The sequence below is a fragment of the Homarus americanus genome, unplaced genomic scaffold (assembly GCF_018991925.1).
Source record: "Homarus americanus isolate GMGI-L3 unplaced genomic scaffold, GMGI_Hamer_2.0 scaffold48090, whole genome shotgun sequence".
NCBI lineage: Eukaryota > Metazoa > Arthropoda > Malacostraca > Decapoda > Nephropidae > Homarus > Homarus americanus.
The window spans coordinates 367962-379122 of NW_024753848.1; the positions used below are offsets into that span (position 1 = coordinate 367962).

The 11161-nt window shown below is 36.6% G+C and overlaps 1 protein-coding gene across 1 annotated transcript; it reads right to left on the minus strand.

Annotated features, from left to right (window-relative positions):
• Window positions 1–7602: 7602 nt before the first annotated feature.
• LOC121855630 lies at window positions 7603–10944 on the minus strand. Its single transcript, XM_042350694.1, has 3 exons — window positions 10771–10944; window positions 9217–10355; window positions 7603–9023 (listed from the first exon to the last, which is right to left on the minus strand). Exons 1-3 carry the CDS (start codon window positions 10878–10880, stop codon window positions 8290–8292), a joined length of 1983 nt encoding a protein of 660 aa, XP_042206628.1. The 5' UTR covers window positions 10881–10944; the 3' UTR covers window positions 7603–8289.
• Between the last annotated feature and the right edge of the window lie 217 nt (window positions 10945–11161).

Below are 11161 nucleotides of genomic sequence, written 5' to 3' on the forward strand. Positions count from 1 at the left end.
CATCCGCCCGTTTGTCCGTCCGTCAGTCCACACATCACAAATTTGTTTTCCATTCTATAATTTTCCTGAAACATATTTGGTCTCATTTTAATTTTGGTTAGAATTGTTGGGTTTGTTGCCAGTCAAAACAGATTTAGAAGTTAATGTCATTTTTGGTGGGTGGGTAGGGGGGGTGGGATGTACCTTTTCCAGTGGCTCTCTCTCTCTCTCACAATGGTTCTTTTTCCACATTCCTGTCTATACATTTTTTTAGCTTTATAAGATCTGGTAATTTGTTATTCACTGCTCGTGTTACTTGTGTGTGCGTATTTTTCCATAAGACTTTGATTCCCTGAACTATACCTCACATGAAATGCCTTTAACATAATCAGCTTCCTCCTCTCACTACCCTGTAAGTTCAGCTCCAAGTAATCGTTATTGTTGGAAGCTGTGTCGTGAATAAGATGGTGGAGTCTTTCCTTCAAACTTCATTATTTCTTTCTTGGAATTTTAAGGTTTTTACTTGCTTTTACCAACATGTATTGAGTGACTATATGGCTAATGAGCTCAGCTATCAGAGAAGTGTTTTTAGAAAGTTTGGTGTTGCTCCTGGAAGTCATAAATTCTTTCCTTGGCCCATTGCATGTTTTTGAGTTCAGTTTGTAAGTCACTTTTTTCAACAGCTGTGCCTCCTCTTTGCTGGAAATATAATTCAACGACTAATTTCTTTATATTCGTCATTGTGTTATGGACCTCAAGAAACATTAATAAACACACCAGAAACCATCTAATAGCTTCCTGCCCATCCTTATCACAACACAGACAACCCTTCAACATATAACCTTTGTGAGTGATCTCTGGAAGCTGCTTGTGGAAGTTGGCTTCCTATAGGCTATCAGCTTCATGAGGAATATCACTGTGGCAACACAATAACAAATCTGTGCAGTACATTTTTATACCAGAAACAAAATTTATATTATTAATATTTCGTCCAGTTCCTATACTAGTACTGAACTGACTTATTTTTCCAATATATTTTCTTACCAGTAGAGAACTTTTGTAATTAAGCTTTCTTTACACTCTTAGTATACTGTATATGAAGTGACACATTCACAAAATACTTATCCTCATTTTCCCCTTTGTGTTGACAGTGAGAAACTTGGAGTATTGTTGTTTCTAATTACTTAAGTATGTCATTATTAATCACACATTTTGTTTCTGAATTTAAATAAGTTTTTGTTGATTGTTCCTAAAAATTAAATCCCTCTTTGGTAAATTAATCAACATCTGAGCTTACACTGATGCAGCAAGTAGGGACAAAGCTTCTTTAGCACTTCTTCAGCCCACAGTGGATAAATCTAAATCCCCGAGAGACAGGACTTAATATACTCTTGAGAGGTGATTGTTATGTTTTCAGGGTAAACCCATATTATGCACACCCAGTGTGACCCATGTGATGAAGTCCATCACACCACTAGTACCCGGTAAATAATCATGCTGGAGCTCGAACTGGAGCCATGGAAACCATAGCCAGTTTTCCTGAGTAAATTCCATACATAATATTACATCAGATAAATATATGTGTATACAGTAGTACAGTACTTATAGGTCGAATTTGTGTCAGTTATAAAAAAATTGAATGGTGAAATTTGCTCAAAAGTGGGTAGAGCTTAGTGGCTGGATCAGAACAACATTTAGAGGTTCATGTACAGTTGTTGCTGAAATACCTCAACACTTGGTAGAGTCTGGCATCTGCTTGTGGGTCATATATGTGAGTGGATTATAGCTGAGGAATGCATTTTTTATTTATAGATTATACCGGACTAACATGGTTTAGAAATACAGTACAGAACTGAAATATAAAGAAAAATCTGAGTAAATTAAGATGAAAATTCCAGTCTTCTTTACTTATTTCTCTCTCAACTAGATGTTAAATACTGTATTGTCAAAAGTGTTGAGGGACTTATGCCAACAACTGTTCAATATATCACTTCATGTCCTCAACAGAAATTAAAAAAGAATTATCAAAGTTGGGTTGATTTATGATTTGGTTGCACTGTACTGTTGCTGTTAGGTCAGGTAATAACTGGACTATCCTCTTTATCAATACTGTATCAAATTTCACCTTATGAGAAATAATTTTCACCACAAAGAATACAGTGAAAATAATATTTACTGTACAGTAGTTGAATAAATAAAAGAATCCACTATAATCAGGACTACTACTGCTCAGGTGAAGGTGGCATTGGGCTATTAAGTGTTATGATTTGGTGTTAGAATGATGATAAGGATGATAGTGTTCTGTATATGTTGTAAATATTTCAACATTGAGTTACCTGAGTATGTACAGTACAGTAGTGGCATGGTCCTAACCTCCTAGTATTTGTATGGCTCAACTTTTGGATGCATGTATACTGCACACTGTTATCCACCTGTTGGTTAACACCAGAATCTTGACGGCGCGGTAAATTATATTTGCAGTATTTATGTTATTTACATTATTTAATGTGTATCTAGTTCTTTGGCTTATCAATCTATAAAATTTAAAAATGCACATAAAAACTTAATGTGATGGTGTGTGAAACCAGTTTTCTGGTTAATGTGGCATTTGATATATCAAGGTGTATGGAGACTGAATTGTTTAGTGTCTCTGTGGGTGTAGAATGTGCATTAAGTAGACTGTCTCAACACTTACCAAGTTCATAATGATTTGCAGTCATAGAGTTGTTTCAGTAGGACTTATTTTTCTAGTTTTCTCAGTACCTCGTGTTTGAATACTGGCAATCAGCTATTCAGTTTTAATGAATATTATGAAAGTCAATAGAAACACAAATAAATCTTCAACTAACTGGGATGTACTCGGGAAGCCCCAACACCAGGGGTCCACATAGGAACCTTCCAATTACTGGGGTATTCATGAGAACCTTTAACCTCTTTGGTATGTCTGGCAATCCTTAACAACTGGGGTAATTGCTGAAACTTAGAGGCAATGGGATGTACATGTAGTTGTCATACGCTGAATTGTACTGTACACGGGGATCAGTCGGGTGTGCACATTAAACTGTCAATAACAGGTGTGCGTGAAAATATTCAGGCTTTGAGATGTACACTAAAATGATTTAATGGTAGAAATTCACATATACTGTGTTGACCCTTCTTTGTATTTTGTTGTAATGGCCAGCAAAAGTCTTCTTGATAAAAACTAGTCTGCTCTGTGATTTTAGAATTGCTGTAACTACTTTGGGTACAAAGCTTGTCATTTTAAGTGAGCTGATAGGTGTTTTGTTTTTGTTAATTTACAGTTATAGCCATTAATATTCTTAAAAAAGTATTCCCTCTACCTTTTTTAACATTATGTAAGTACGTATTGTTCACCATATTTTGTACAGGTTGCATGAGACAAGTTGGGTGTTATTTGCGATATTGTTTATAATTGATAATGGACAGGGTAGCACTGTTTGCCTCTGCATTTTTTTTTAATTCTCTCAATTGTCCATTCATTCTTTGTGTGGTAATTTCAGTTCTCTTAAAGGAGCTCCTGCTGTAATCTGTCTTAGTCAGTCATGGCTATATTTATACAGACCAGTTTCACCTCAGTAAAGTAGTTGGTCTCCTTGTGGAGGTGAACAGGCAGTACAGTAGTTGATTACACTGAGATTTGTACAGTACCATAGTTGAGGTGAATGTGGAGTGACGGTGTGCCCAGGCGGTCATGTAAGGGATATGTGAAGGCTTTCGGTGTACAGCTGTATTACTTCATTTTTATTTATTACCATTACTTGTTTATTGTTGTTTATAGATATCGCTTCTTGTTGCACTTTTGGGTGATATTTTCAACTGAAATATCTTGATGTAGATTGGTGTTCTTTCTCCCATCCCAAGGTAGTTATATGGAAGACCTCAGAATCAGTGTGGAATGGATGCTGCTACTCTTTATGACAGTGCCCTTTATATCTTACTGAGTTTCTCTCATTTTGATGAATCTTGTGTGTCTGAGGAAGTCTTTGGGTGAGACGCCTTACAATCATATTCCTTTTGGCATTTTTTATTGATTTGTTTTATTACTATTGTTTATTGATCAATTTGTTTCAACAGAAAGTCCTCGTCTTAATGAGAGTACTGTAAAGGAAGGATTACTGCTACTTCCAATTTGTGCCACTGTATCTTGATGTGTGTAGTGATAGAATCTATTGGTGCTAAGCTAATTCCAGCTTTTTTTTTTCTTTTTTTTTTTTAATTAGTGTATGAGTTACTTGGAAAAACAGCAGTGTGTGTAGGCAAGAAGCTATATGTGTTTGAAGATAAGTGTGATAAGGTTTTGTGTACATCACTTGTACTGACACAGAATTTGTCTAGATAAAGTGGACATAAGTGAAAGTAATTGGTTGACAATGCAATGTTTAATCCTTTTTGGCTTAGCACTACCACACTGGTGGTCAGGCTCGGCCGTGCAAGCTTCTTGTTTATGTTTTGAAACTGGTTACTTGTACAATTAAGTGTTATTATGTAAAGTATTGGACATAATGTTTCTTCTTATGAGAGGTACTTGTCTAAATTTTGTTTCCATATTCAGCACAGAAGTTCAGTGACCATTTTTTAAAAAGAGTTGTCATTACCAGAGAAATATGAGAACTGTAAAAAATTACTTTCCTTGATAATTTATCTCCTGTTCGTGTATTTTATGCTTTATATTGTTGTGACGAACGATACCGAAATTGATTTGTTATTACTGTACTGTACTAGTGTACCTTGTTGGTGCATGTGAGGTGGATAGTCCATGAAACTTAACATTGCAGAAGGGAGTAATATGATCACTAAATATGTGTTGTAACTCTAGCCAGATTCAAGACATCAGAGTGTAATATTTCATTGGAGAAAGTCCCTTCAAAGAGAAACTTTTCTTCAACCAAAATCTGTATTTTATTGTCTTGCTTGAAATTTTTCATCTTCCCAGGATAAGTTACTTTGTTAATCTCTTGAATTGTTGGGTAGTGTTAGGTGCTGTGTTGATGGACATACAGTACATGTAGGGTATAAGAAATTACATGTTTCACCAGAAATAGAAAATATCAGGCTTTTTCTCTGTCTCTCATTTTTTAATGTTAATGATTTGTATACAGTATGTTGTTCTAGCTTATTTGCCTCATGTGTGTGTTAAAACTTTGAACTTGATCTTAAGCCAGAACTAAGTTATTATATTCAATACTGGAGATGAGTTCTGTAGCATCCCTGTTTTGACTTAAAAACTTCTTAAAGTAGAGGTGCATGAATGAATGGATGACAGTGAATGAAACGAGTCTGTGTTAGCACTTGGTTCTGGCTATCCTGTATTATAGTATAGTAGGAGATAGAGACAGGGCCTGCAAGAGTTAAAAAAAAAAGTTGAAATATGTACAGGGTCATGGAAAAAAAATGTCCAGATTTTAATATATACCAGTAATCATTTAGAATTAGGCATTCTTTTTGGATGACCCAGTACAGTACTTTGTCTACTCTGTCATCCAGGACGGTAGGGGAAGTTTTCTCGCGGTCCGTCTCCTTCAAGGTCAGAGTCTTGCTGTATGGTTCAAAAAGTGAAAAAAAGGATTGCACAGGTATTTTTTCTCAAATAAAAAAAATAAGAAATTTCAAATATACAGTACAGTGTAGGGCTAGAGTAGCAGTTGTTAATCCACAGTGACAGAAATATGTTTGTAACACTAAATCAGATTTTACTATTTCTGAAGAACATGGATTCCATTCCCACATCAATGTTATTTATTTTTTTTTCATCTGTTTATGGACTATTTTTCTAACATACCTCCGATAATACTGTATAACTTACTACCAGAAACAGGAATCTGAGCAGGGATTTAAATCTACAGTCAAATAATATGTTTTATTTTAACAGATCTACATGAGGGCATTATGGTGTGTGGGTCAGACTGCTAATTTTACAGCCGAATGGGTAACACTAACTTACTGATGTTTTTTTAAAGTCATCATGCATCTGATTTAAAAACAAAACAGGGAGTTAAGGTCAAGGAAGACAGCCAGAAATGCACAGGCAATTACAGTCCAGTTGTTAATTATCTCTTCTGATATAAAGTTAACCATTCCAAGACACTCACACAGAACAAGTGATTTACATCCCATTCCTCAGTTGTCCTTGAACTGGTTAGCCAGAATCATGATTATTCAGTAAACCAGTCTGGTCATCCAGATCACAGTTTGGTAAATCTCCTATCCAAGTTTCTTGATACTTTTTTACATAAGAGATGTATAGTGTTTGTTGTGGGGTTCATTCATCATTTCATAGTAAATATAGGTCAGTTGCCCTACAGTCAGTATTTATAAATAATTGTGTAATATTTGGTAATTTTGGAACTTTACTGCCATTATGAAACAAATATCTATTAAGGGTTTTGCCCCGAAAGAGTTCCAAGAAATTACTCTATTCTGATAAACCATATTCAGTTTGACATGCAACATACTAGAAGCTCAATTGTACAAGAACTTTTTTGATGGGAATTTTGAGTAATCAGAGCTTCTGATTTTTGTTTTATTACTGTTGAGTTGGATGGCACATTGTTTCTATTAATTACATGATTTGTAGATTGTAAAGGGTGAAGTGAGGTGAGCTCGCATTGTTGATGTATGAGCAAGAGGTCATGATGAGCCAGGTCTTAGAGTACAGTATTGAGTTGTTGTTGAGTGTAGCAGTCAGGGCCAAGCGACTTACTTCATACTAATGGATTTGGATTGAAACTGTTTTTTGTAGTTCATACTCTCAATATTTTATTTTAAAAGTAATCTTTAGTGAAATATTCATCTTGAATTACATTGTTGTTACAGATGGTCCTTATGTGAGTATTTAATTTAATTTAATTTATTTTTTAATAACAACTTTACATGAATATGGTAGAATATTGCAATATTTTATCAGTTTGGATTATGTCTGTACTTCAGAGACTTCAGTCAATATTGAACTTTGAGGAAGAATATGGATTGTACCTGTGTGAAGGTTCCTCAAGTGTTCATTAATCTTTGAAAATGATGATTTGGGTCTGGTGGTGTGAAGTACAGTACAGTACAGTACCTGGATTATGTACACGATACAGCTGTCACTACCCCCTAGTTTTTACTGGTGAATGCTGCAGGTGATTGTGGTTGAGGCTGTTTAGTATCACCAGTTGTTAAGGTTGACTTATATTTTGTGAAATCTTCCACATTTTAGTTATTTATTTACACACTGCATTTTCTAGAGTTGGTAGTAACGACGGCACATACCCCCGGAAGTGTCATATTGAAATACAACCAAAGGATATGTGTTGATTCTTAGCCCAGGAAGTGAGCTTCAATGTACCTAGTATTTGAGTAGTATTATATATATTCACTCATTATTTTATGACAAGGCCAGAGTATAATACATTTTTATAAATAAAATCCATGGTAGCAGATTTTATGAAGTTGAAGTAGTCAACTGTGTATGGAAGCTTACCATATATAAAACACTTGAGACCTGACATCCATTTTTAACTGTGTTTCCAGTATGTTTATGTGATGATCAATTTCTTACAAGTTTATACATCATCCCACCATGAAGATTGAATATGTTTTTGTAAGGGTATTAAAACACAACTGTCATAGACATAGAGCCTATATTGAGGCACCTCACAGAGCCACCTCACCTTTATAATCTGTTTATTATTTTTTGTATTTATTCTTTCCATTCTCATGGCCATCTGCATTGAAATTTGACTACCCTCACATTTCAAGGTACTATATCTTTTTGGTATGAATCAGCTTTATATTATACGATGATCACAGTATTTTGTTAGTATGGTATTCTCCAATATTGTGAACTGGAAAATAATTGACCGCAGCTCATCTGCTGGTTTATTATGTAACACCTTAGACTGCGGCTCTTCAGTAAGTTACATGCTCCCCTGCGGGTTATTTTAAAATGCATAAAAAGATAGGAAGAGTAATTGTCAAATTATGTGAGTTTTGAAGTAGTAAAATTATTTTTTGTAAAAACTGTCTCCTTACCCTTTACATGTTTACCGGTACACAGAAATAAGAGCTAACGTACAATCATTATGTGAAAGTAGGCCTGTTGCACTGAATAGTTGTTGATATTCTAATACATTACTGTGCTTCATGTAAGGTTTTTAAGTATACAGTAACTAGTTTAGTAATTACATTAGTCCATCAACAATAATAATTTATGAGAGAATTAACTTTCAGTTGGATCATATACAGTACAGTACTGTAGTATTATGTAGTTGTGATTTATTTTTGGTAGTGAGATTTCCGAAAATGACATCTTTAATACCATAAAAACACAGTCAACCAAAAAATAATGTTGAACAAGACAACCACTAGAGGAAGAATCACGGCCCTATAGTACCTAAGAGACATAAGTTTCCTAGTTTGAGTACTCTTGGGTAAGTTATTTACATGTTCCTGGGATTGATTTTGCACAAATATCTTTGTTTCTCTTTTCTCTACAGTTTCGTTACTAACAAAAATATGAACAACAATATTGGTAAAGAGGACAAATATAATGAAAAAGAACCAGACATCTATGAGCTTGATGGAGGCTGTGTTAGGGAGAGATCTGGATATGTTGGCAAAAAGTGTATAGAGGACAAGCAGTGTTGTGAGGGACATGACTGCCCGCACATTGAGCGCTTCCAGTTTGACGAAGAGCGTTGACCAGCTCACCAGCAGCAGCAGGCCTGATGGCACAAAAGTGGTGAGCAGGATCACACCCTGCCGGCGATGAAGCTCAAAATTCATGATAAATTGATTGCCGTCTGCAGAGGCAATGATGTGATTTTTTACACTGTACATGGCAAGAATCTGTGGTCCTGTGTAGAAGATTTTTGCCCCATTCCCTGCGAACCGAACATAGCCATCGTACTCTGGAGGAAGTTGAAGACCTATATTGCACAGATGGATGTCGAAAGGATAAGTGTACAGCTGGAAGTCACAGGTGACTCTTGCTGAGTAACGTTGCAGTATCGACAGTTTATTTGCTGACCCTGGGTACACCATGTCTGTGGAAGAACTCACTTTAGTTGAGACAAATCAAGCTTATTTAAATCCAATTAATGAGATAATTTTTTGCAGGAATGATTATAACCTTCAGTAAGTCTTAATTTTTTGATGAACTGTTTACTGTCATGTATCCAGCTTGTCTTTCAATTTAATTTATCTACTTGAAGATTACATCCATGAAGAGATACTTACCCATATCAACATCATTGAAGCCTGGCAGAATGACATCAGTGGCTGTCCTGACCAAGATACTCTGTCCCAGAAGATTCATCTGACCACTGTCTAGGTTCATCAGCTGGGATACAGGTCTCCATACTTTCTTGGCATCATTGTCAGTTAGAATGGTGCCATTCTTCAGCTTCCTCAGGTGCTTAAACTTTAGCCTGTCATCTTCCCAAGTGATAGTGAGCTGAAACTCTAAGGTGACAGCCATATTGAGATCGTCGACGCTAGTGATGCGAGAAAGAGTTAGTTCTGGAGTAAGCAGAAGAACAGTACCTTGGAGACCAGTAGGCGGCATTTGTCTTTGAAACTCGCCTATAACTTGAACCATGTAACAATCTACTTCGTCACTTTGATCTTGACAGTCATAACGGAAGTTACAGCGACTGTGGTAAGCAATACACTCCCCAGAGGAGCACATGAAGTATCCATCGCTACACTCTGACAAGCTTACTGGTATAACTTGGCCTGCTGTTATTCCACAAATATCTGTAAGGAGTTCCCACTTCCTCCGACCCAGTGGATAATCATCGCTGCCGATCCCAGTAGCCCACATAAGCGTCACGTTCTTAACAGGGTCTGCAACTTGCCATCTCCTGCTCTCTAAATCCCACGTAATCAGGAGGCCATAATATCCGCGGAAAAAAGGTCGACTTTTCTCAGAACCTTCAACTCGAAACTGCGTCTCCAGCTCAGTATCAAAACACAATCCTCGAAGACGGAGAACACTCTTGTGGTTGAAGCTGCAAGCGGCACACCTCTTAAATGTGCTTTCACAAAACTGCCCCTCCCAAAAGCCATCGTCTCTGAGGTTGGCACATTTTAAAACAAAACCACTAGAATTTGTGAACTTGGAAAAATTAGTGTATGATGTTGTTTTTTTTGTGGCCATATTTTTCCATACACCCTGTTGTGCAATGACCCCCAGCCAGAGTTTCCAGGGTGCAGTTGGGACACACATATCCCTAAAGGGGAGGAGGTAGTGTGTGAGTAGCTGGTTGTGCTGACTGCTAGTGGGGACGGCGAGGGACCCATTCAGGAGCCCACACAATGACCGTGATGTTTCAAATCTTCTGCCCTCCGGTAGGATGACGAAGTTTGGCTCATCTCTATGGAGAAGAATCTTGTTGTAAGTATATAAACTTTTAAGACTAAGATGATTTACACATACAGTACTGGTCAATTCAAACACCTGTACAGTGCCTATAACTTTTAAATCCTCTTGATTCCTCGGAAAGGAAAATAATTAAATAAATGACTTGAATATATGTTTCTATACATGTATTTCTAAAAGTCATCAATAAACCATTCGAAAATTTAATCAATAAAGGGTACTCCTATAGTTTGCAAAGTTGATTTCTCCTTATGGGGGTCATCAGTTGTCACAAAAGCCCTTATGTTCTACAAATCTACAACATTCCAGTTGGTAAGTCTTCACCACTAAATATCCGTCAGGGAATCAAAATCTTGCTTGCAGGCACCAGCCAAATGGTTGTTCTTATATGTTGTCTCTACAGTCCTCACCTGCACAGTTGGGAAGTCTTCACCTCATACTCCTTGGCACCAAACACCTCGAACTGGGCGGTGTCAGAACTGAAGATGCTCCCTTCTGCCTGTGGCCCACACTTGGCCATCTGGTGCACCACAGCCGCGTCCAGCACTCTCTCCCATATTGCCACCTGTGTCACGTCTCCGCGGAGGATCTAGCCTCAAGAAAATGAAACATTTTAAATTTGAACAAAAGGATATGAGCATTAACAAGAGGTAAGCCTTCAAAAAAATTATGTACAAGAGCGTATGTACACCTAATATCACGTAATGTGAGAGTTCTACAACGTCATGTTGATGTTATAATACTATATTACAGTTCTTAAATAATTAAGTTGTATAATACTATACTCTTTTACTAGACATC